Raw genomic sequence first — 24,491 nt, 5'->3', positions numbered from 1 at the left:
ACCACTATCTGTATTGCACCCTAGAAGTTTGCACAGTGTAACTGTATTATCTATATTTTGAACAATAATAACTTCTCCCCTAACACAGTTCTTACAAATACCTCACAATGTATGTTTTTTTCCCTGTGTCAGGAGCAACTTGCGAAACTCCAAGTTCCTTCTGGTGTGAGAGAACTGGTGTCAGCAAGGACATTGCCCAGGGGATGCCCGGATGTTTGATGTTTTCCTATCCTTGTGGGAGGCTTTTCTCATGTCCCCACATGGGGAGCTGGAGCTGACGGAGGGAGCTCAACCCGCTCTCCCTGGATTCGAACCACTGACCTGTCAGTCACCAGTCCTGCTGGCACAGGAGTTTAACCCATTGCGCTACTGGGGGCTCCACAGTGTATGGTGTTTCAAACCAACAAAAGTATTAAAAACACCCAATCACAGACAATAATTCTCAATTCATCCCACTGTCATTAGGCTGTACATTATTTCCTTTAATGTTATTATATATGTCACACACCAGGAAATATGCCTCTGTTTTTTCTGCAATTCTGAAAAGTGCAAAAGGAAGGTGAATCATTTCATTTTGTCCATGTCCACTGATTAAACTATAGAGCAGACATCCCTGCAGACATTTTCAGGAAGAATTACAGAGGAACAAAAGTGAATTCTAGTGACAAGTGAGCAGGTTTGCTAGACCTTGAACTAGAAAATCACTGAATCAGGATGGTATCAATCTGAGAGCTTGCAAAGAATTTTTATAATAATTCCAACCAGAGAATTGCAAAGTGACCATTGTAGAGTCCGTTTTCCAAAGGGAAAAGGGAAATTATCTTAACTTCTGTTCCAGTCAAAAGTGATGGGAAATGTTGTGAAAGTTAAAACTAGTAAACATATAGAATGGCAGGATAGACAATTGTGTGGCCTTCAAAATGTTTGGGAGAACAGTATATTTGTTTACTAATAATTTAAAAAATGTTTTGTTGAAGTTGTTCAAAAATGAGTGCTGATCAAATGTAACTCTTGGTCAATAGTTTACCACTTCGCATTGGATGACAGCAGACATCTATTTATGAATCAACAGCTGCTTAAATTGCAAATTCTCATAATGAAATGATGCAAATAGTGGCATTACACTCTGTTAAACTGTTCTTTTAAACTAGTTCTTAAATGATGTGCAGGTAGAAATATGTGGTAAAATGACCAAGTTTGTTAAGGATTTTATTATTCATGCCTTGCAGATAGACCTTTTATATGCATTTGGTTGGTCACTCTGAAAAGAGAATACTGGGCTACATTAGACTTGGGTCTCACCCAGCATGTCTCTCCTACTTATGATTCTTTTAAAATATGATTACATTTTAGGGAACTGTTTCATAATGTTTAATTTTGTGAATTTGCTTTTTTGAGTCTGTGCATTTCAAACAAGGAATAAAGGAGCATCTACCATCTGTTGTTACTCAGGGAGGCTTCTAAGGACCTCATCACATTACCCTCTGGCTCCATCCTAGGATGCTTCCAGGAGGGAGCCCAATGGAACCCATCACATAATACAGGTGGTGCTTTGTCTTGGAAGCATCCAAGGCTGCAGCGCTGAGAACATGGGAAGCTTCCCATGATCTCATTACGTAAATCGGGAAAATACTGCCTGACAAATTTGCCCCACTGCCCCATGGATGCCCCCTGATGTTCCCCGGCTTGAGGATTACAATGTGATGAGTTCCTTAGTTTAAAAAATCACATTAAAATCCTTTCTAAAAGAGAAGGGGAAAGGCAAAAGCTACAATAGTGACAGGTTATACATCACCCAACAAGTAAGCCTTATATACCAAGATGAAAATACTTCCATTAAATATAGCTATATGTTTTTGTTTTCATTTGTTTGTTTTTTACAAAAGTTCCCAGGTCTCCTATCTGAATTATCATAATAATGCCTCCTCTAGTTTCTCTTGAGCAAAACAGGAAAGCTTTCAAAAGGCAACCCAACATTTTATGAAATCTCAGTATATAAATAAAAAAAAGTTTGGTTGGAAAAATCGATCTTTTCTCCATTAGATGCCAGTGGCAACAGTCCATTTCTGCAACATTAACATCTTGGAGAAGCCTAACTCTTAAAACAAGAGCAACCATTCTACCCTCTGCTATCCCTTTACTCAAAGTGAAACAATTTAAATTACTTAGATGTATCGTAAGTTCCAGCCTAAGGCCTAAAGCTATCTCTTCCTACATTGAAAAGCTTCAAGGTTGTGCATTGAAAAACATAAAATCTTTTTGTCATGTGACATTAAAAAAAACAATCTGCTCTTCTAAGTGCAAAAGACCTATGATCTAAAAATACTTTCTGGAAGTGAATAGTTATACCTTGCTATTTTTCTCTTATTTTACCTTCAGACATTTTGGCGATTGCTAAAGAATGAGCATTTCCTCCCAGCATCCTATGCATTCCCTTTAGGCTCAGAGCAGACAGGAAATCCATTCCTGTTACATTATATAGGGCAACAGATCCATTTTTCACACAAACTCTCTTTAACACAACACCAGCAGTTACTTTTATCAGCCACCAAGCACTTCTTAGAAGCAATTAACCACACATATTATATAGAGATCATGTTTCTTAAAATTCTTAAAGCTCACGTGAACGGACATTGTCCGCATGTACAGGACACATAGATACAGTAATCCCTCGCTACTTTTTAGTTCACTTTTCGCTGTTTCACAGTTTTTCAATAAATATTAATGTAAAATATCTATTGTGGTATTTTCTCTGTTTCGCGGGTTTTTGTGATACTCGGTAAAACAACAATCTCACGCGCAGCTGCCCTTCTCTGCTCTTCCATTTCACATTAGCATTGGACTGTTGTGTGTGCATAGTAGGACTAAGGCCAAGCAACTTTACGATTGCATGGCAGAGAAAATGGAGGACCAAGATGGCGGTGAACAAAAATAAGATGATGACGAAGCACAACCATCGACATTGACTGATTCTCCCACCAAATCAGGCAAATTCATTGCCAGCAAGTGCTGGTTTGATAAATTTCAGAAGCGCTATGGACTTAAGAGCATTTGTCTGTATGGAGGAGCTGCCTCTGAGGATAAAGCCGGAGCTAAGGATTACATGGACATGTTCAAGGAGGGTTATGTAGTGTATAAGTGTGTTTATTGTGGGGAGGGTTTATAAAGACTTAAAATAGTGTATAACTACTAAAATAATGTATAAATATTAAAATAAATATAGCTTCCCTACTTCATGGATTTTCACTTTTCGCAGGAGGTCCTGGAACATAACACCCACGATAAGTGAGGGAACACTGTATTACGCTTTGGTTTTGTATGTATGTTGGGACTGAATCTTGCCATTATTTGATGTAAACCACTTTGAGTCCTCCCAGGGGTGAGAAAAGTGGTATATAAATGCAGTAAATGATAAATTAACATGGTAAACTATGTCCTCTATTCAGTTCTTGTGGGTTTTTTCGGGCTATATGGCCATGTTCTAGAGGCATTTCTCCTGATGTTTGAGAAATGCATATAAAAGGTATGTCCTCTATTTCTATAACACTTATACTTCAATATGAACCACACATCTTTTAAGATGCAATTCTTAACATTGTATTGTATGAATACAACTAATGGGATCTTAGTGAAACGACAGCTGAAAAGTGATGCACTTTTTTTGCACAGGATAAACAGGCTACCTACATGGCCTATACCAAACTGCAAAAGCCATCTATATGAAAAAAATCATTCTAGAAATAAAATGATTCTAGAAATACAAAATAAATGAAGAAATTACACAGTAATACTTTCAACTGCAAAGATAGAAACTGTGCTAGCTGGTAAACTTGTATACATTTTTCCCCTCTCAATAAAGAACACAGTTCCTAAGCCACTGATGACAAAATAGACTTTACTTTTAAAAAAACAGATGCCATGAACATGCCCATGTAATAGTAATAGCAGGGTGAAATGCCTAATTTGACAGTATATGTGATACAGTTTACAATTCCATCCAAACCTACTTGGGAGTAAATTCAATGGAACTAAATACAGCATCTGAGTAGACATATTTTGAATTGCATTATAAAAGGATTGGACTGATGGGACAAAAAGCTGGAGGAAAAATAACTTGTTGATTTTTCCCAAGCATTTTCCCCTCTACAACATTTCCAAATTTGCTTTTTGGTTCTGTCTAATAGCATAAGCAATGAAAACTGAAAGCTCAGAACACAGAGTTGACAAAAGTGGCAATTCTATATAAATATTCTTGGTGTGTAAGCCCCACTGACTCCTTTGGACAAACATTAATAGATCCCATTCCTTGTCAATGGAAGTGCAGGAATCAAGTCCAGTATGTTTATTTGGAATAGTCCACTTTAGGGATTTTGAAAAGCTCAATCTCACAATCCTTGTAAATCCAGTTTACACTAAAACAGATGCACAAGAATTATAACCCAATAATTCACAACAATCAGATAGCCAGGTCTCATTTTTACATACACAAACATACACAAATACTTGTCTAAGCTATTCAGGTGAAATAAATATTGTGTTTATTCAGTCCCTGAACCAGCTCCCTGATCCGCAAACCTATCCAAGTTTTTCACCTTTACAGCTCCCCCCATCACCATAGAAAAATATATACATTATATATAATACATATCCACCTGAGAAGCAATTCATTAGCAGAAGGTCTGCTTCTTGTGAGTGAGAAGCAAGTGCTGCACAGTCCAGGCACGTCTTGGCAGATGTATGTTTAGTGGTTATTCAGGCTCCTGTAGCATTATTCAAGACAGGGCAGTTCCCAGCGTTATGGCAAATTTTCTCCACCCATTGCTCTCACCAGTTGCAAGAATTTGGGCGGAGTTCCAGACAAAATCTGAGGTATATACACAGGTATAAGCTTTCTGAATAAACCAGAGTTGTTTAGGCTTTCCTGTATAATTTATGGGCCTAACTGTTCAATAATGATTCAGGCAGTTGCGCTTCCCACGGGAAATGGGAAAACTGCTGGGAAGTATGAATGCAAAATTAATAAATTGTATTCATCTTCCTTTCTAGGAGCCCCCGGTGGCACAATGGGGTAAACCCTTGTGCCAGTTGGACTGAAGACCGACAGGTCGTAGGTTCAAATACAGGGAGAGCATGGATGAGTTCCTTCTGTCAGCTCCAGCTCCCCATGCGGGAAAATGAGAGAAGCCTCCCACAAGAAAGGTAAAACATCAAAACATCCAGGCAACATCCTTGCAGACGGCCAATTATTTCACACTAGAAGTGACTTGAGTCTCAAGTTGCTCCTGACCCAAAAAAAGAAAAAAGAAAAAGAACATCTGGGGACCCACACTGGGTAAAAACCAAGTTTCTCAAGTCACTCCTAAGACACACAAAAGTAATCTTGCTGTCTGTTGTTGTTTATTCGTTCAGCCGCTTCCAATGCATGACCAACCCTTTCTGTTATCAATATACCATTGACTGATTTATTGGATTTGTATGGCACCTTTCTGTCAGAGCAGAACCCAAGATGTCCTCCAAAACACTTTAAAATAAAATAAATATTTAAACAATTAAAGCCACCTAAAACAGTATAGTAAAGGTAAATGTTTTCCCTTGACAAGGCAATAAGACTTCATATGCACTTAATCCTACCATGTGTGTAGGCTATTTATAAGGTAAAGCTGGCATTGTCTATAGATGCCTCCAAGGTCACGTGACCGCCATGACTGCATGAAGCACCATTACCTTCCTGCCGAAGCGGTACCTATTGATCTATTCACATCTGCATGTTTTCGAACTGCTAGGTTGGCGGAAGCTGGGGCTAACAGCAGGAGCTCGCCCCACTCCCCAGACTTGAACCGCTAACCTTTCGGTCAGCAAGTTCAGCATCTCAGTGGTTTAACCCGCTGTGCCACCAGGGTCTCCAAAACAGTATAACAACATTTTTAAAACAAACATGAGTTTAAAGGTCAAGAATAGGGCTCCACAGCCACCTACAGATCCACAAGAATACTGATCATGGAAGACTATCCTACTCGTCCAACAAGGGATCGCCTGAGAGTTTAAAAGAATAAAATATCCTCATAAAAAGCTATCATGGTCATGCATTCCTTACTAGTTCATTACATATTTCCTCCCTTGTTAATCACACTAGGAAAAAATGACTTCTTTGCATTACATCTCTCAGAATCCTCATTGGGAAGCGGAGTGGAAGCTGTAGTCCAAAAAGGTCCCTTGCTCACTATACCATTATGTCACATCAAGACATTTCCTTTAAGCCCATTACTCATACAAAACTCTCTTCCACACACTTCAGTCCTGATTGTGTTCTCATCCATCACACAGTGACATTCTTCATCACTCTTTCTGGACATTTCAAAATCACTCTCTTGTTTTTCAAATGTTGACAGCAATTTTGTTCCTATGATTATAGTACCACTTGGACAGGTAAGGTGTTGGAATCCTGTTTGATCAAGATATAAATGATACTATATTATTATGTTTAACTTTGAGCCGAGACAGAGTTTTTAAGGCTGGGTTGTTGTGAATTTTCTGGGCTGTGTGGCCATGTTCCAGAAGCATTCTCTCCTGACGTTTTGCCCACATCTATGGCAGGCATCCTCAGAAGTTGTGAGGTTTGTTGGAAACAAGTGGGGTTTATATATCCGTGGAATGTCCATGGTGGGGAAAAGAACTGTTGTCTGCTTGGCGCAAGTGTAAATTCTGCAATTGGCCACCTTGATTAGCACGGAATGGCCTTGCAGCTTCAAAGTCTTGCTGGTTGCTGCCTGGGGGAATCCTTATTAAGGCTGTGTTGTGAAGAACAAAAGGCCAAATGGGATACCTGGCTTTAGAGCTGGACTTGGCCATCAAGCTTATTAGATGTCTTTGGGCAACACACTTTTCTCTCTATGAATAATCAAAATACTCTCCTTAAAAGAAAACTAGTGATACAAAATGGTTAATAAAAACAAATATTCCATATCTTGCTATAATAAAGATGACTCAGAAAATATTGAGTGGGGAAAGAAGGCACGTTGATATTGTTACAAAAATTGGAAAGTCTTTTGGAAATAACTATCCCATTCAGCTCTTTGCAATCCCATGTTCAAAATGATAATGAAATAATTCAGTTCACAAGTGCTATCCAGCTGCTGGCCATGTTGACTGCGGGATTTGACAAATGGTAGTAAAAAAAAGATTACTTTCCCCAAATTCTGGAAGAGATTTACAGAAGTGCAAAAGGTGGGAAGCAATGTTGCCTATTCATTCATTTTAAAACATCAGAGAGCGGATAGCCTGCAGCTCTACAATATATGTTTATGTAAATTATACCCAACCTTTCAGTTCAAGCCCAACCAGGAACTGCACAAATAGGAGAACCATATAGTGTGAACTCTAATGAGTCAGCATTCTTTCTGCTCTAAAGACATGGCATGTTGACCAACCAGTTTGCAATTATTTGGAGAAAGGCTGGGCTTCTTTTACTCATGAGGCTGCCTGTTTGTTTACCTTCAAGCACACAATGTGATTATTACTATTATTTGTCTCAGTAGCTTTTTTGGTATCAATAGTATCTGTCTCAATCAACTAGGCACATCCCTATTTTTATATCTATTATTTTGGGAAACCCAATACTTCTCAATACTCCATTTGTCAGACAGGTCACTAATGTTTTCCTTTGGCAGAGTATGAGCAGGAACTTCAAATGCATTTGCACTACATAGCTATAGCAAATGGATAGCTATACTATTATGGGTTGTTTTGAGTTTTCCGGCTGTATAGCTATGTTCCAGAAGCATTCTCTCCTGACATTTCACCCATATCTATGGCAGGCATCCTCAGAGGTTGTGAGGTTTGCTGGAAACTAGGCAAGTGGGGCTTATATATCTGTGGAATGTCCAGGGTGGGAGAAATAACTCTTGACTGTTTGAGGCAAATATGAATGTTGCAATTTTCCACATTGATTAGCAATGAATAGCCTTGAATACTATTATGTCCCCATGCTCCACAACCCTATGATTAATGGCTTAGTAGGGGGCTTAAGTCTTGTTCTGAAAACACATAGAGCTAAAACTGGGCATTGGGGTGTGAAAATAAACTGACCAAACATATGCAAGACAGATCTTTACTTGTTGCATGTAACTGAATGGAAGACAAACACAACATAGTTATAGTTATATGTAAGAATTAGTTCTTTTGACTTCTTTGTGTACTGTATTTTGGAATTGAATTTTTGCCATTAGTATGTTGTAAACCACCTTAAGTCCCCCTAGAGTTGAGAAAGGCAGTATATAAATATAGTAAATAAATAAATAAATAAACCTTATTAGGATTCCTACTCATTGAATGTGTTCAGACAGCTATAGCAAAAGGGTTAACTTACATCTAGATACTCAGGAACAATTGAGAAGGGGCATATGTGCAACCCAAGTCCCACTTTAGCTCTATATGCGTCCTCCAATACTTCACAGATGAAAACTAGGACACATGTGCCCAAGCAAAATCAAAGTGTGGTCAAGATGGCAAAAGTTATTAATGAGGACAACTACATAAGTAAGGAGATGCTGCTGCAGTTTGCTTTTGGCTAGGCCTACTGGGAAGGGCCAGTAAGGGAATGCTCAAGATCCTGCAGGGAAGACTCCAGCAATACATGGAGAGAGATCTGCCAGATGTACAAGCTGGGTTTAGAAAAGGCAGAGAAACGAGAGACCAAATTGCCAATATCCGCTGGATAATGGAGAAAGGCAGGGAGTTTCAGAAAAACATCTATTTCTGTTTTATTGACTATTCTAAAGCTTTTGACTGTGTGGATCATAATAAATTGTGGCAAGTTCTTGGTGGTATGGGGATACCAAGCCACCTTGTTTCTCCTGAGGAATCTGTATAATGACCAAATAGCAACAGTAAGAACTGACCATGGAACAACAGACTGGTTTAAGATTGGGAAAGGCATACGGCAGGTTTGTATACTCTCATCCAACCTATTCAACTTGTATGCAGAACACATCATGCAATGTGCAGGGCTTAACAAATGCAAGGGTGGGGTAAAAATTGCTGGAAGAAACATCAACAACCTTCGATATGGAGATGTTACCACTTTGATGGCTGACTTCGATATGGAGATGTTACCACTTTGATGGCTGAAAGTGAGGAGGAACTGAGGAGCCTTCTAATCAAGGTGAAAGAAGAAAGTGCAAAAGCTGGGTTGCAGTTAAACATAAAAAAAACCAAGATTATGGCAACAATTCCCCGTAGTCAGAAGGAAGATAGATGCTTTTGAACTGTGGTGTTGGAGGAAAGTTCTGAGAGTGCCTTGGACTGCGAGAAGATCTAATCAGTCCATTCTTCAGGAAATAAAGCCCAACTGCTCATTGGAGGGAAGGATATTAGAGACAAAGTTGAAGTCAGCCATCTGACAAACTGATCAGCTTCGATGTGGTGTCTCTATTTACCATGGTCCCAGTTGCAGACACCATGGCACTCATCAACCAGAGGTTCCCAGAAGACATCACGGCGCTGTTTCACCATTGCCTCACCACCAGCTATTTTCAGTGGGACAATGAATTCTACGAACAGAAAGATGGAGTAGCTATGGGGAGCCCTCTCAGCCCAGTCATAGCTAACTTCTACATGGAACAATTTGAAAAACAAGCTCTTGAAACAGCAACCAAAAGCCCACTATATGGTTCAGATATGTGGATGACACTTTCACCATTTGGAGCCATGGAGAAGAAGAACTCAACAGGTTCCTGGAACATCTTAACAGCATCCACCCTAACATCCAATTCACTATGGAAAAAGAAAAGGAAGGAAGACTGCCTTTTCTAGATGTCCTAGTCATCCGCAAACCAGATCAACAATTGGGTCACACCGTTTACAGAAAACCCACACACACGGATAGATACCTACATAAAAACTCCAACCATCACCCAAGTCAAAAAAGAAGCACCATGAAAGCCTTGGCAGACCGTGCAAAAAGAATCTGTGAACCCCACCTCCTCCAAGATGAACTGAACCACCTCAACTGGGCTCTACAGGCCAATGGATACTCCACCTCAGACATCAGAAGAGCTGCAAGACCAAGAACAAGCCACAAGAGTAAAGATGAAGATCCACCCAGAGGAAAAGTGTTCCTGCCATACATCAAGGGAACCACTGATCGCATAGGGAAGCTGATGAGGAAACACAACATACAAACAATCTACAAACCCACCAAGAAAATCCAACAAATGCTACGTTCAGCAAAGGACAAGAGGGATCCTCTCACCTCTGCAGGAGTCTACCGTATACCATGCAGCTGTGGACAAGTCTACATAGGGACCACCAAACGCAGCGCCCAAACAAGAATCCAGGAACATGAAAGGCACTGCAGACTACTCCAACCAGAGAAATCAGCCATAGCAGAGCACCTGATGAACCAACCTGGACACAGCATTTTATTTGAGAACACAAAAATGCTGGACCACTCTCACAACCACCATGTCAGACTACACAGAGAAGCCATTGAAATCCACAAACATGTGGACAATTTCAACAGAAAGGAAGAAACCATGAAAATGAACAAAGTCTGGCTACCAGTATTAAAAAATTCTAAAATTAAAACAGCAGAGAGAAAAACAGGCAGGGACATCTAATCACCTTTCAAGAAGAGTTTGCTCCAGGCACAGTCAGCCCATTGTATGCTAATCAAGATGGTCAGTTGAAAAGATTCACACCTAGCCCAACTTACAAAAGCCTTTTGTCTCACCCTGGTCATTCCACAGATATATAAACCCCTTTTTTCCCAGCTCCAGCAGACCTCACCCTCTGAGGAAGCTTGCCATAGATGCAGGCGAAACGTCAGGAGAAATGCCTCTAGAACATGGCCATATAGCCCGAAAAAACCCACAAGAACTGAAAGTTGAAGTACTTCGGCCACATAATGAGAAGACAGGAAAGCTTGGAGAAGACAATGATGCTGGGGAAAATGGAAGGAAAAAGGAAGAGGGGCCGACCAAGGGCAAGATGGATGGATGGCATCCTTGAAGTGACTGGATTGACCTTGAAGGAGCTGGAGGTGGTGACGGTCGACAGGGAGCTCTGGTGTGGGCTGGTCCATGAGGTCACAAAGAGTCGGAAGCGACTGAACGAATAAACAACAACAACAGAGAAGGGCAAAATCCAACATTCTTCTCTCCTCCTTATCTGCAAGCTATTTTTCATTTTCACACTGAGCTTGAAGGTTAGTTGAAAGATGGGTCTAGAAACAGGGATTCAGCCTGTGCTGGAACTATTACAACTCCCCTGAAGATGAAGAATAATAGTTTGGACATACTCCTAGATTCATCTGTGAGTCTGGAGGACATAGTTTCTGCACCTACACAGTTGAAGCTTGTGCACTGACTAGAGCCAGACCTGGAAATGTCCCATATGGCCACAATGAGGCATGGCTTCATAATATCAAGTCTGGATGACTGTATCACTTTCTATACGGGACTAGCTTTGGAAAGGCTCTGAAACTTCATTTTCTTCAAAGAACTGCAACCAGATTATTAACTGTATTAACTGTAGCAGGGAGCTAACAATTATTTGTTGCAGTGGCTCCACTGGCTGCCAGTCCATGTCAAGGCATGATGTTTATAGTCTATAAAGCCCTACACAATTCCTCTTGAGGCAATATGAAAATAAACGTGCTTGCTCAGACTTTAAAATCCTTAGGGAAGCCTTCTCTCAGTCCCACTACCTTCCCGAACAGGTTTGGTGGGAAAACAGGAGAGGATTTTCTTAATGACTGTTGCCGGGCTTTGGAAGAAGAATATGTAATGGCTCCATCCTTGCTGTCCCTCTGCTGACAACTGATATTTTTCTATTCCAACAGGCTGTTAGAAGCTGACTGCAAGAATTTTTAATAGTGTGCTCCTTTATTTTTTAATGAATTGTTTTCAATGGTTTTAATTCTATGGATTGTTTAATTGCATGTTATCAACAAATTTTAATATTCGAATATTTTAATTAATAGTTGTATTTATACTGGGAAGATGAAGAATTATTGCTGAATAATAATAGCATTTCTCCTTTTTAATAGTTTCACATACTTTACTCTTCTACTGTTTGTATTGTATGTAACCTTACTATACAAAACTTTAAGGTACCACTGAGCAGAGCGATGATGCAAAAATATATTAAATCGGTTTGTCCATATGACTGTGTGGGTGGTGGAGATGGAAGGAGCTCTGTGGTGGGAATGGAAGGAGCCCTTCTCTCTACAATAAAAGGATATTCAGGAATGATGATTAAATGAATAGTAATAAATGGTTGAGCTAAAATCTGCTCATATGAAGTATTGCTCCCTCCCACAAAAGGACTGCTTCCAATGTTGAGTCAACAGGCAATATGCACACAATAAACTAGCAGTGAAGGTTTTGCAACAGGGTATTTCAAAAACAACTTCCCAAGCTCTAGTTTATATCTGCATAATTGTGCTGTTGTATTATTTAATGGATATATTGTATTTGCTTGCATATCATTTCATTTACTGTAATGTGTTTTTAATGGGGAAGCTGCCATTGAGTTCTCTTTGGGACTTCAGTTTTCCATAAACCCATAGTCCATAAATACATGGATGGATGGATGTATATGACGAATATTGTACATGTTACCAATATATTTTATTATAAGGCACTTAAAAAAATGAAAAATGTTTTAGTTGTTTGGGGGTTTTTTTAGTACAATGAATTTTCTAATCAAAGGAGACAATTCATTCAATACGGTGCGATTATATCTGCCATCTAGCAGTAAATTCTTTTTACAACATCCTAGCCTTTTTTAAAGCAATAAATTAAAATCTCTGTTGGAGCTCTACTTACTTAGTATAGGTCTGGATTCTAACTTTCTTTCAACGAATGGGAAAGAGCTGACATTGTGGAAAAGGGGATGCCCACCTCTCTTTTCTTTTCTATATTACCAGTTAAAATGAAGGGACATGGTAGTCAGCTTGCTGTTTTTTAAAGTGAATCTTGGAGACCATCAACAAAATCAAAGTACAAAATCACAACTCACATTAAAAACATAAGGGACATGGTATTTTTAAATTTACAGAAACAATCCTAGATGCATCTGTTATGGAAAATTACACAAAAATATAGCAGAGCATCCAAAATACAAACAGGATATTTGTTGAACATTCGGTTCACAGCTAGCAGTGCATGAAGTGTCGTATGATGTGACTGTAAAGAATTTAGAGCTTAGGCAGGCAAAGATGCAGAGTCCTGTCTTTAAAAATCACAAAAGGTTCATTTACAATAGAAAGTAATCACGACATTTCTTTATAGTAAATTACTGGGTCTGAGCTACTCTAACACCCATCTCTTCTAAGTTTTCAAGAGAGGGAAAAATCATCCAAGCACTACATCTCTCCTGACACACAAGAAGAGAGAGATCTCAAAAACACATAACACATATTCAAAATGTCAAAAGCTAAAGTAAAGGCTTGCAATATAGAAAAGTATCAATTTTACACAACCAATCAGAATTAGAGCAGAAACAGAGAGGACAGAAGAAATTGATGCATTCCCAACTATCATTTAGGAGACATTTCAGAAGGGAAACCCTCAGCCTATTTTAAGCTAACTAACTTATTCCTCATTGAGGACTGGAGACTTGTGCAGCATAAGATTGAATGCCAACAACATCTACATGAAGTTTGACACTGCTTTAATTGCTAAGGCTCAACGCTATAGAATCCTGCAATTTGTAATTTGGTAAATTGTAGTTTGGAATTTTAACTCTGAATATGCATTGAATATGTTTGAATAATTTTTAATTGTGAAGTTTTAATACTGTATTTATATTTAATTCTGTTTTAATGTTTGTATATCTGTATATTTTAGATTGTGTACTAATGCTTTATATTAAGCTGCTTTGAATCCCTTTTTTGAGAAATAAAGCGGGATATAAATAAATATAATAAATATAATAATAATAATAATAATAATAATAATAATAATGCACCAGCATTGTTTAGCAGATAAGGCTAAATACCTTGTTTAAAAATCTCTTACTATGCACTCTTACGAGGGTTGAATGAAAATTAATGCCTCCACCTTCGTAACTCCTCAACAGATGGCAGTACTGGTATGCGGCAGGTACTGGCTTGTTAGTAGACTCTCCTCTACAGTTCCATTTTGGTGGGAAGTCTTAGCATTGAATGGTTGTGTTGTTAAAGTGCGAAGTATGGAACCCTGATGGTCGATCAGTGCAACTTACGCAACGTGCAGTCATTGAATTTTTGACAGCAGAAGGTGTCACCCCAAAGGAGATTAATCAGAGAATGCAAGCTGTTTATGGCTGATGTGAGTACTGTGCATCGTTGGGCAAGTAAGTTTAAAGTTGTTGAGGTGGAAACATCTGACTTGCATGACAAACAAAGCATTGGATGTCCTGTGACAGCAACCACCGAGTTTCGCAAACAAAAGGTTGACAGATCGTCGTATCACTCAGAGAGAAATTTCAAGCATAATCAGCATTTCACAAGAACGTGTGAATCACATTATTGCTTTGCTTGGCTATCAGAAGATCTGTACACGATGGGTTGCAGAAACAGAGTGTCGACTTCTTCCATGATGGCTTTAGAAAACCTGCTCATTGTTGGGAGAAATGTATCCAATTGTCTGATGATTATGTGAAAAAGTGAATAGTGGTTGTTAAAGAGCACATTCTAAGGATTATTTCTGCGTTTGATTTATTAAAATATTCACATCCAAACCTAAGTAACAAAGGTGGAGGCATTACATTTCATTCAACCCTTGTAGTATGTGTTTCTGAGGTTTAAAAAATGGGTAAAAGCTGAATCAGGAGGCACTATAGATTCTTGACATCCTCGGCCATAGAAAATGTGAGACTAGACCATCTTGTTCCATGTAAGTGACAAGGGACTGTTTAGTTACAGGCAACAAAGATCCTTGTTATGTTCAAAAGCTGCTCACTGGCTCAAAGATGTTCAAGATATAATTTACTTTGTAATTGTACAATTCCTTAAGATTATATCCTAGAGATGGCTCCAAGCTTTGCGATTCCCCACCAGCCTGATCTAATCTTTCTTATTTAGAACAAAACTTTCCTTTTCATAGTTGTCTGTTAAGCTTCATTGTCACTCTGACTGCTCAGGCATACAAGGCTAACTTTACCCCAGGGAGAATGCAGGGGAAAGTGATTTTGCTTCAGTTTATTCATCATGCCATTTCTCACAGGGGAAAAGGAGGGAGAGGCTATAGGAGTCTAGGTAGCTAGCTGGTAATTCCTGGTTATCTAGATCTCTCTTTTTTGCTCAAGGGTTCAGTGCACCTGATCAAGAAGCCAAGTTATTAAAGTCATGGACCTGTCCAGTGTCTGCAGGGAAGATCTACGTAAGCCACTTTGAGATTTCCGAAGACCTTTCCAAGTGAGATAAAAGCATAAAAATTAAATGTCATGCTCAAAATCTGTCATACTAATACCCTTCACTGCATAATGATTATTAATATGAATTCATATTGGCCTGAAACTGTCTGCATTCCAACTGCATGATTATCTAACACAAAAATCCATCTTATGCCGGGGAATAGATATTTGTTAGGTCTGGGGTATGATATTAGTCTCCTCAATGCTCTACATAAGAGCCTTCTCTCTATATTACACTTAAATTTTATTTCCAAAGCCCACTTTATGATATTTTTGTATTTAGGATCCATGCCAGCGATCTCATTTTATGTAGCATGGAACTGACTGAAATGCAGGCATAATAATGTCTGAAATGCCGACATAATCACGTCTTATGTGTATACAATATTATATAGCCCTGGGAAACCCTGGCCTTTGAGTGCTCTAACCGGAGATCAGCTATGACCAGCAGTGCTGTGGAATTTGAAGAGGCATGAATGGAGGGCAAAAGGGAGAATGTGCCAAGAGGAAGGCACGTCAAACCAACCTTGACCTGGAAACCGATGTCCTCACTGTGGAAGAACATACAGGTCAAGAATAGGGCTCTACAGTCACCTATGTATCCACCACCAAGACTACACTTGGAAGGCCATCATACTCGGACAATGAAGGATTGCCTTAGTAAGTAAGTAAGTAAGTATTACCAAACCTCAAAGAGAGCGTGTGTGTTCATTAATTATAATTAAAATTCTATTAAAAATTAAAATTAAAATATGGACTTGCATATGCAGCCTTATACTGACTAAAGTCTTCCAACCAAGTGTTTCACGATGCCCTGGTGTCAGAACATATCAAAGCATTGTCTCCCATGTAATGTGGACAGCAACATCCATTCCTTTTGGTCTCTCATCAAGATAAAGGTTCCAAATATGTAGAGTGACCTCAGTTGCTCATTTGCATTTTTGAATGTGTATTCTACAGTTATCACCATTTTCACATTAGAAACAATTATAGAGCAAAATCCTTCAGTTCTCATTTTCTTCGCATCCAGGACACAATTCAAGAATGTATGCATGAATTTTAATTCAAGAAAAATACTGTAATACAGCCATGGTGATATCCTTCCATTTCTAGTCTTATCCGAAATGGAAAACCCTGAAGAACTGTATTTTGTAGGTATGGAATCATTTTTACTGGGGAAATGAGTCTTCTAATGACGTCAAAATGTGACAATTTCAATCTACATTCACGATTCACCAAATATCTACTGTGTCTAATATTCCCCTACTTCCAGGTATTTTTTATTCATTATTCTACAGTAACAATGAATAAATGCTCGAGCCTTTACTCACAAGAAAAGGACTACAATCGACTGATTTTTAAAAGGTTTGTATCTTAGGGCCCTTCCAGACATGCCCTAAATCCCAGGATCTGATCCCAGGTTTTCTGCCTTAAACTGGATTATATGAGTTCACACTGCTAGATAATCTGGGATAAACAGAAAACCTGGGATCAGATCCTGGGATGTAGGGCCTGTTCGGAAGGGCCCGCAGTGGCAGAACCATGCTAGCGGGCAGGAGATCCCAGATTCAATCAATGGCACTTGAAGATAAGACTAGGGGGAAAATCTACCTAAAATTGTAGAATGCAGCTGTGGGTCCCCAGATGTTCTTTTTTTTTCCATGTCAGGAGTGACTTCATGTGACAGAATTGGTCGTCTGCAAGGACGTTATTCAGGGGATGCCTGGATGTTTTGATGTTTTACCATCCTTGTGGGAGGCTTCTCTCATGTCCCCTGCATGGGGAGCTGGAGCTGACAGAGAGAACTCATCCACGCTCTCCCTGGATTTGAACCTGCAACCTGTTAGTCTTCAAGTTTGATGCAAGGTTTGACTCAGTCATGACAACCCACTGGGTGACCTTGGACAAATCAGGGGAAGGCAATGGCAAACCTTCTCTAAATAAATCCTGTCAAGGAAACCCCAAAAAGCATTGCTATAAACCAAAGTCTGCTTAAACTTAAAAATGATTTTCACCAAGCTATAGAGCCTAATCTCAATTGCTTTTGTTGTCACTTCTCAAATTGTGAAGAGGCGTTAACTCCAAATGGTGTGATGACAGAACTATTTCTTAGATCAGGCAATATACCCCATTCCATTTCTAAATGTTTGCATATTTCTTGAACAACAGATGTTTACATTGTGCCTAAATTCAATACATGTACAGTAATGTTCTTGTTTTCTAAAGGAATGTTAAAATGAAACATCTATGAAGGTGTTCAGTTCCATCTACAGATTGTTACCTGGGAGAAAGGGGATGATTCTCTGCTTGGGATCTTTCTGGCCTCCTTCGATAGGGAATTTATCCAGAAGCTGCATCTGCAAAAGAAATATTTAGTGTGAACAACAGTCCGTCGCCTCCTTTTTTCCACTCCCTCACTTGCATCAACACAGTCTATTTCTTTGATTATTCCCCACTGAAACAAATCAAGACATTTACAGCTGTGATTAAGGGCTGAAAATAGAGTTGAACTCGACTTTCAGTGAACCCTTATGAAGAGAGTCAGATTTCCCAAGAGGAAGAATTACATCAGAATTGGGATAAAACCAAAGTCTGGCATTCTGCAATTCCCAATTAGCCAATCTCTCCTTTACATTGAAAAATAATGAGTAAATGACTTGACCTTGATCTATGTTCTGTGTTGCAATCATGGAGGGTCCACCTACTCTCCAAGACAGACCACCCACCTGGTGAGAACTGCTGCTTCACAATCACCAGAGAGGTTGTTTCAGTGAGTATCAGATGTGGTTGTTGGCAAGCCTCACCTAACTCCCCCACATTACTGTGCTTCCCCATGTCTCTTGATGGACAGGCATATATGAAGCAGGAGGAGATTCCTGGGGATCTGGAAATGCTCTCTTCTTGTAATCCCTGGAACTTGGTTGGAACAAATGAGTTTCTTCCCAAGTGGAAGGTTGTATCAACCTTTCTCAAATAGTCTCCCTTCCTCACTGACCACACACTGTCTGCAAATTTAGCTCAGTGTGCGGTCATACCAAATGGAGTACATTACATACATAATATATAGAACATTTGGCTAAACGTTTTTCATAACAGAACAAATAAATATTTAATCTATACAAATATTGAACGTATTAAGGCAGAAGGAGGGAAAATGTTTGGCATGGTAAATTGCTGAGTTTCAAAAAGGTTTTGCAAGGACTGCTTTTCTTTTCAAGCACCATGACAAATCAAATAATGAACCAAAAAAATGAAATTGCTGGGTGGGATGAGAGGAGTTGGCTAGGAACACCGGTGTGCAACCTGAAAAACTTGTATTTTGGGGTTATGACTCCTAGAATTCCCCCAGGAATGGATGCATACATGGCAGGTCAAAAGATTCCAGGATTGCATGGATGTACTTTAACTGTGTGGGGTATGGCTGGACCTTCTGGGAACTAGAATAGCTCTAGAATATTATGAGCAATGGCTTATGCAGAATCCAGTAAATCTCTCATATGAAATTGGTTTGCAGTTTAGTGTGGTATATGTAAACCTATGCAACTTTTACTGAAGACAGAAGCTGACAGAATAAAAGGGGCTGCTTAACACCTGAGCAAGGTGGATTGAAAAAGACTTCATTTGTATTGTCAAAGGCTTTCATGGCCGGAATCACTGAGTTGTTGTGTGGTTTCCAGGCTGTATGGCTGTGTTCTAGCAGCATTTTCTCCTGATGTTTTGCCTGCATCTGTGGCTGGTGTCTTCAGAGGATCTGGAATCTTCAGAGGCATCATCTGAAGATGACAACCACAGATATAGGTGAAACATAGGAGAAAATGTTGCTAGAACATGGCCATACAGTCTGGAAACCACACAACAGCCCAGACTTCGGTTGGGCTGTCCCTATCTATGTCCTGTCTCTCCTACATACTAACTACATACTAACATACTAACTGATGTTCAGTGTCCCACAAGCCTATGTACTTTAACCCTAATAGATTTTTCATTCAAAAAGTCAAATGATGCTTCCAGACCCTGGCCTTATACACTTATTAACATTACCCTGGGCTTTGCCTATTGCACCCCCCTTCAACTAGACCAGTGTTCCCAACCTTTTTTTTTTTTACCAGGGACCACTTTCACCAGGAACCACTTGGACGGGACCACTTTCCAACATTGGTACCAAAAGGGTTACGAATCAGTTTTTGGTCAACTTTAGATTCAGTTTGGTGATTTGGGGTACTGATTCAGAAAATTGCATTGGATAGACCACATCAGCTCTAGTTTCTGATACAGAACATATGCCATCTTCTCGCCCACAGAAAACCATATTTAATAAGCCTCCTCACTATAAGAGTGTTTCACAAGACCAGTCGCTTTCATTGCAACGGTATAGTATTTTAGTTCTTGCGGACCACTGGTGGTCCACGGACCACAGGTTGGGAACCACTGCACTAGACTGAAGATTTTTTTAGTATTAAGAAATTGTCCCCAGGCTCAGTTGCCACCCCACCTTCTTTTACTTTTACGTCAAGTCTTTTTAGAGTATAAGTCCAAGGGCTACGATCGACTTTCCTTTTTATTGCTGTGTAAGAGACTCTGAGAGCATTTCCAGTTGTACAAGCTGTACAAGTTGCACAACTGGAAGGTTTCTATTTGCCTCCTTTAAGCTTTCGGAGCTGTAGAGAGGTATTGCAGAGTAGCCTGTTATGAAAATAAGCACGTTTGCTCCAGGAAAGGAGCCAACCTAAATATAAACAAAGATAAGATGAAGGTAATAACCTAGTTAGAATAACAACAATCCTGACAGCACGAGGTTGCTGGCCTAATGCCAGCAAAACACCTTCACAATTGCACACACAAAAAAAGGAGACATCAATAAGTTGGGCAAGAAAATGAACCCCAATGTGTACACTAGATGAAACAGGTAGACTAGTAATGGCTTTTATCTTCTTGAAGATCCCTCTTTGGATTGAATGAGTTTTTTTTTCAATGTCAGGAGCAACTTGAGAAACTGTAAGTCACTTCTGTTGTGAGAGAATTGGCTGTCTGCAAGGACGTTGCCCAGGGGACGCCTAGATGTGTTGATGTTTTACCATCCTTGTGGGAAGCTTCACTCATGTCCCCGCATGGGGAGCCGGAGCTGACAGAGGGAGCTCATCCAATGAGAGAATAAAGGAGAAGCCCCGGTGGCGCAGTGGGTTAAACCCCTGTACCGGCAGGACTGAAGACCGACAGGTCGCAGGTTAGAATCCGGGGAGAGGCGGATGAGCTCCCTCTATCAGCTCCAGCTCTTCATGCGGGGACATGAGAGAAGCCTCCCACAAGGATGATAAAAACATCAAATCATCCAGGCGTCCCCTGGGCAACGTCCTTGCAGATGTCCAATTCTCTCATGCCAGAAGCGACTTGCTCCTGACACGACTGCTGCCAAGTAATTGCTGATAACCATAACTCCTTTCTTGATGAAACTTGGAATTTAATACTCAACCAAATGCTGATGTATAGATAAGGTTAAATAGATACACTAGGAGAAGTGTAACACTTCACTGTATAATTCTAATAGCAATATAAGATTGAGCTAAGACTAAGTCAAGATCTAAATAAGGTAAGCAGCTATTGGTATTACTAGAACAATAATATAAATGTTGGAAGTTGTTCTGTTACTCTCCTGATAGACCAAAGCTTAAGAATGACTAAAGGGATGGTGATCTGATGATTGGATAGAACTGGGTTTTGTAACCTTGGAAACCTAGGTGACCAACATGAAAATCCTAGAAAATCCAAGCAGACTGAGACCGACAGGTAGAAAGCTAACCATATATCTGAGAGAGCATTCTGAAAAGCAATTCAAAGGCTCCATTCAAAACATCAAAGAAAATTACATAGAGATGGTTTAATGTCTTAATCCTTCCCCTCAATTCCTCCCACCTCTCCTTCCCTGATTTCCAGTGGATAATTACAGCATGGACACTGCATGATCTGCTATGGCTAAGAGGAAATGAATGTAAAGTAACAAGCCTGCCTTTTCTCTCTCTTTGTGAGAACAAAAGTGAATGTACCTTTCCCAACAGTTAATGGCCATGGTTGTTTTTTGTTTGTTTGTTTTGTGTGTGTCAGGAGCAACTTGAGAAACTGCAAGTCGCTTCCGGTGTGAGAATTGGCCATCTGCAAGGACGTTGCCCAGAGGATGTCCGGATGTTTCTGATGTTGTACCATCCTTGTTGGAGGTTTCTCTCTTGTCCCCGCATGGGAAGCTGGAGCTAATAGAGGGAGCTCATCCGCACTCTCCCTGGATTAGAACCTCTGACCTGTTGGTCTTCTGTCCTGCCAGCACAAAGGTTTAACCCATTGCACCAACAGCCAGGGTAAAGGTTAGGGTTAGGGGTACCATACCAACTAAGGAACAGTATACATTTATTGTTAGAACGTTGTCCACTTTTCCTTCTTTCCTTTTTGGAGATATCAGCATGCACATGTATACATATTTTTATTTGTAGTCTTTCAATAAAGCTTCCTCTTGGATCAAGCAACACCCTAGCAATTTTGCCTGCCTTCCTTGCCCCAGCTCAGTGGTTCTCAACCTGTGGGTCCCCAGGTGTTTTGGCCTACAACTCCCAGAAATCCCAGCCAGTTTACCAGCTGTTAGGATTTATGAGAGTTGAAGGCCAAAACATCTGGGGACTCATAGGTTGAGAACCACTGCCCTAGATGAAGACCCTGTTATTTATTTATTTATTTAAAACTTTTATATCCCAATCTTCTTTACCTCTGTAGAGGGACTCAGACCGGCTAACCTTGGGGTGTCGTATCTTCTAATGCCACTATATACATTGAGATTTTCCCAGTGGTCCATTTGCCACCTTAGCATCAGGATGGAAGAAAAAAATCTACTTATACAGAAGTTGAAGAAACAACCTGAAAGCCAACATTGTGGAGAAAGTGGTTGGGGTTTAATATTTCTTAGACACTCTGCTTTTCTGCCTGATGATGGAGATGTGTGTGTGATTTTTTTTAAAAGAGATGTTATGTTTTCCTGTAGAGAGAATTCAGGCTGTCTGAGGTCATTCAGGGGTAAGATTACCTTTGTTCAAAGGAGATTGAAGCAATAGTTCAATTCCAGGCTTTGCTGTCACTACATTTTAAGCCAGGACGGCATGTCATATCTTGTTTTACTCCAAGACTGATTGACTCATTGTAGCCAGCACTGAGACAGACGCATTCCTAGGGCTATTCTTGGAAGCGGGCTAGTTTGGCCCATGTGGGCTTTTCCTAACCACATCAAGGTGATGGCAAGGCATACAGCTAAGCACTGTTTACCCACAGGGCGGATATCAGTTGAACAGAGGAAACAAACCCAACATCTTCCGTCAGTGAAACACTCATATAACAGAGAGACAAGTGAACCAGGCTGACCATGAATGCCAATAAATAGGAGACCTGATTGGAAGCTTTAAAGTTTTAGAGAAAGGGAGGGAAATACAATGTCAGAATAAATGTGGCATGTCTAAGGACACTTCCAGACAGGCCCTATATCCCAGGATCTGATGCTTTTTATGCTTTAAACTGGATTATATGAGTCCACACTGCCAGATAATCTGGGATAAACAGAAAACCTGGGATCAGATCCTGGAATATAGGGCCTGTCTGGAAGGTCGCTATGAGTTACTACATGGGAGCAAATTCAGATAAAGTTTAGCCAAGGCTGACAGCTGAATAAGAAACTCACTATGCAGAAATCACCCACCCCTCACTTAAGGGGTGCATCAAATCTTGCAAATACCAGTGGCAAGTGAGGTTGTAGCCTGATATTTCATTTATTCAAATGACTATCTTCCTCCACATGACCTAATTCAGTACAGCAGCAATTCAATCATATTGAGTTTCTCCTCTTGTTTGTTTGCATTTTAATGGACCAACGTTTTTGTTTGCTTGCTTTTACATGATTCTGTTTCATGACTTCATTGTGTTATTTTACTGGTTTTGTTAGCAACTCTTGGAATAACAATATTGAAAAATGAAGTCTAAAAAAATAAAGAAAATGGGGCAGTACTGCAAGCCAATTAATTTTGCTTCTACCATCCAGAGCTATCAATATTCATTCAAAGTAGGGCACAGAGCTAATACCGATTATAAACAGTGGCACAAATACAGCTGGAGATCTCCCCCACCCCCATCTGAATTCACTGTATGAACCTGACCAGATCAGGAGGCACAGACTTTATTTCCTGATTTGAACCAGCACCAAAAATAAAGGACTTAGGGCCCTTCCAGACAGGCCCTATATCCCAGGTTCTGATTGTAGCTTTACTGCTTTAATCTGTATTATATGAGTACACTCTGCCAGATAATCTGGGGTAAACAGAAAACCTGGGATCAGATCCTGAGATGTAGGGCCTGTCTGGAAGGGCCCTTAGGCTGCTGAAAGTCAAATATATCCAAGGTTCGTTTTAAGTCATGAAAAGGCACGAAGTCAATATTATTAATATTGGGAAAGCAGAGTTTTCACTACAAAATTGTATTTCCAAATGTTAAGACTGATATTCAGGTTGAGTGTTTTATCTTTCATAACTTGTTTCTGTCCATGGGTCAAATATAAACACCATGTCACAATGGCATGAACAAAAAGAACAACTCTATAGTTAAGAGGAACAACATTATAATAGAAAAGCTAATTATAATGGAGTTTTTTTGTCTATGTTTATTGGTGTTGATATTATTGCAGGGCAGTCAGGAGCTGGTTACATTTGATTGGTTGTTGTGTTACCATGGGTATGTAGCCTTTGCAGTAGAAATGTATCCATTTTACAGTGGCTAGCAAGAAAAGGGGTGGAGCTAGATAAAAAAGGGGAACATTTTAAAAGTAGTTGAGTCTCTAGCCAGGATCTAGAGGAAAGAGGATTGGTATTTAAGTTTGTAGCTTCCATCAATATGCTGAAGTAAAGAAAAAGCTTATATAAATATAAATTCTCAGTTAGGTAAAACTGAGAGACAGAGATTCCTTTGGGACTAAGTTTTTAGTCAAACTATTGATGGGAGGCTGAGGAGAAATATATTTTGAAGGAGAATAAAGTGGTTTAACAAAGTAGAAATGAGTCAAACTGTTTTGAAAG

General features: G+C 39.7%; 1 protein-coding gene across 3 annotated transcripts in view; it reads right to left on the bottom strand.

Annotated features, from left to right (window-relative positions):
- Positions 1 to 24,491, bottom strand: part of SH3PXD2A (SH3 and PX domains 2A) — a 320,633-nt gene that overhangs the window by 219,226 nt on the left and 76,916 nt on the right. For all 3 annotated transcript variants that reach the window (XM_060768325.2, XM_060768323.2, XM_060768324.2), the window contains exon 3: positions 17,681 to 17,756. In XM_060768325.2, coding sequence (XP_060624308.1) covers positions 17,681 to 17,756 — 76 coding nt within the window. The remainder of the gene's footprint in view (positions 1 to 17,680; positions 17,757 to 24,491) is intronic.

Source organism: Anolis sagrei, chromosome 3 (assembly GCF_037176765.1).
Source record: "Anolis sagrei isolate rAnoSag1 chromosome 3, rAnoSag1.mat, whole genome shotgun sequence".
Classification (NCBI taxonomy): Eukaryota; Metazoa; Chordata; class Lepidosauria; order Squamata; family Dactyloidae; genus Anolis; species Anolis sagrei.
Note: the sequence above shows the minus strand (reverse complement) of the source record. Positions and strands in the feature narration are given on the sequence as shown.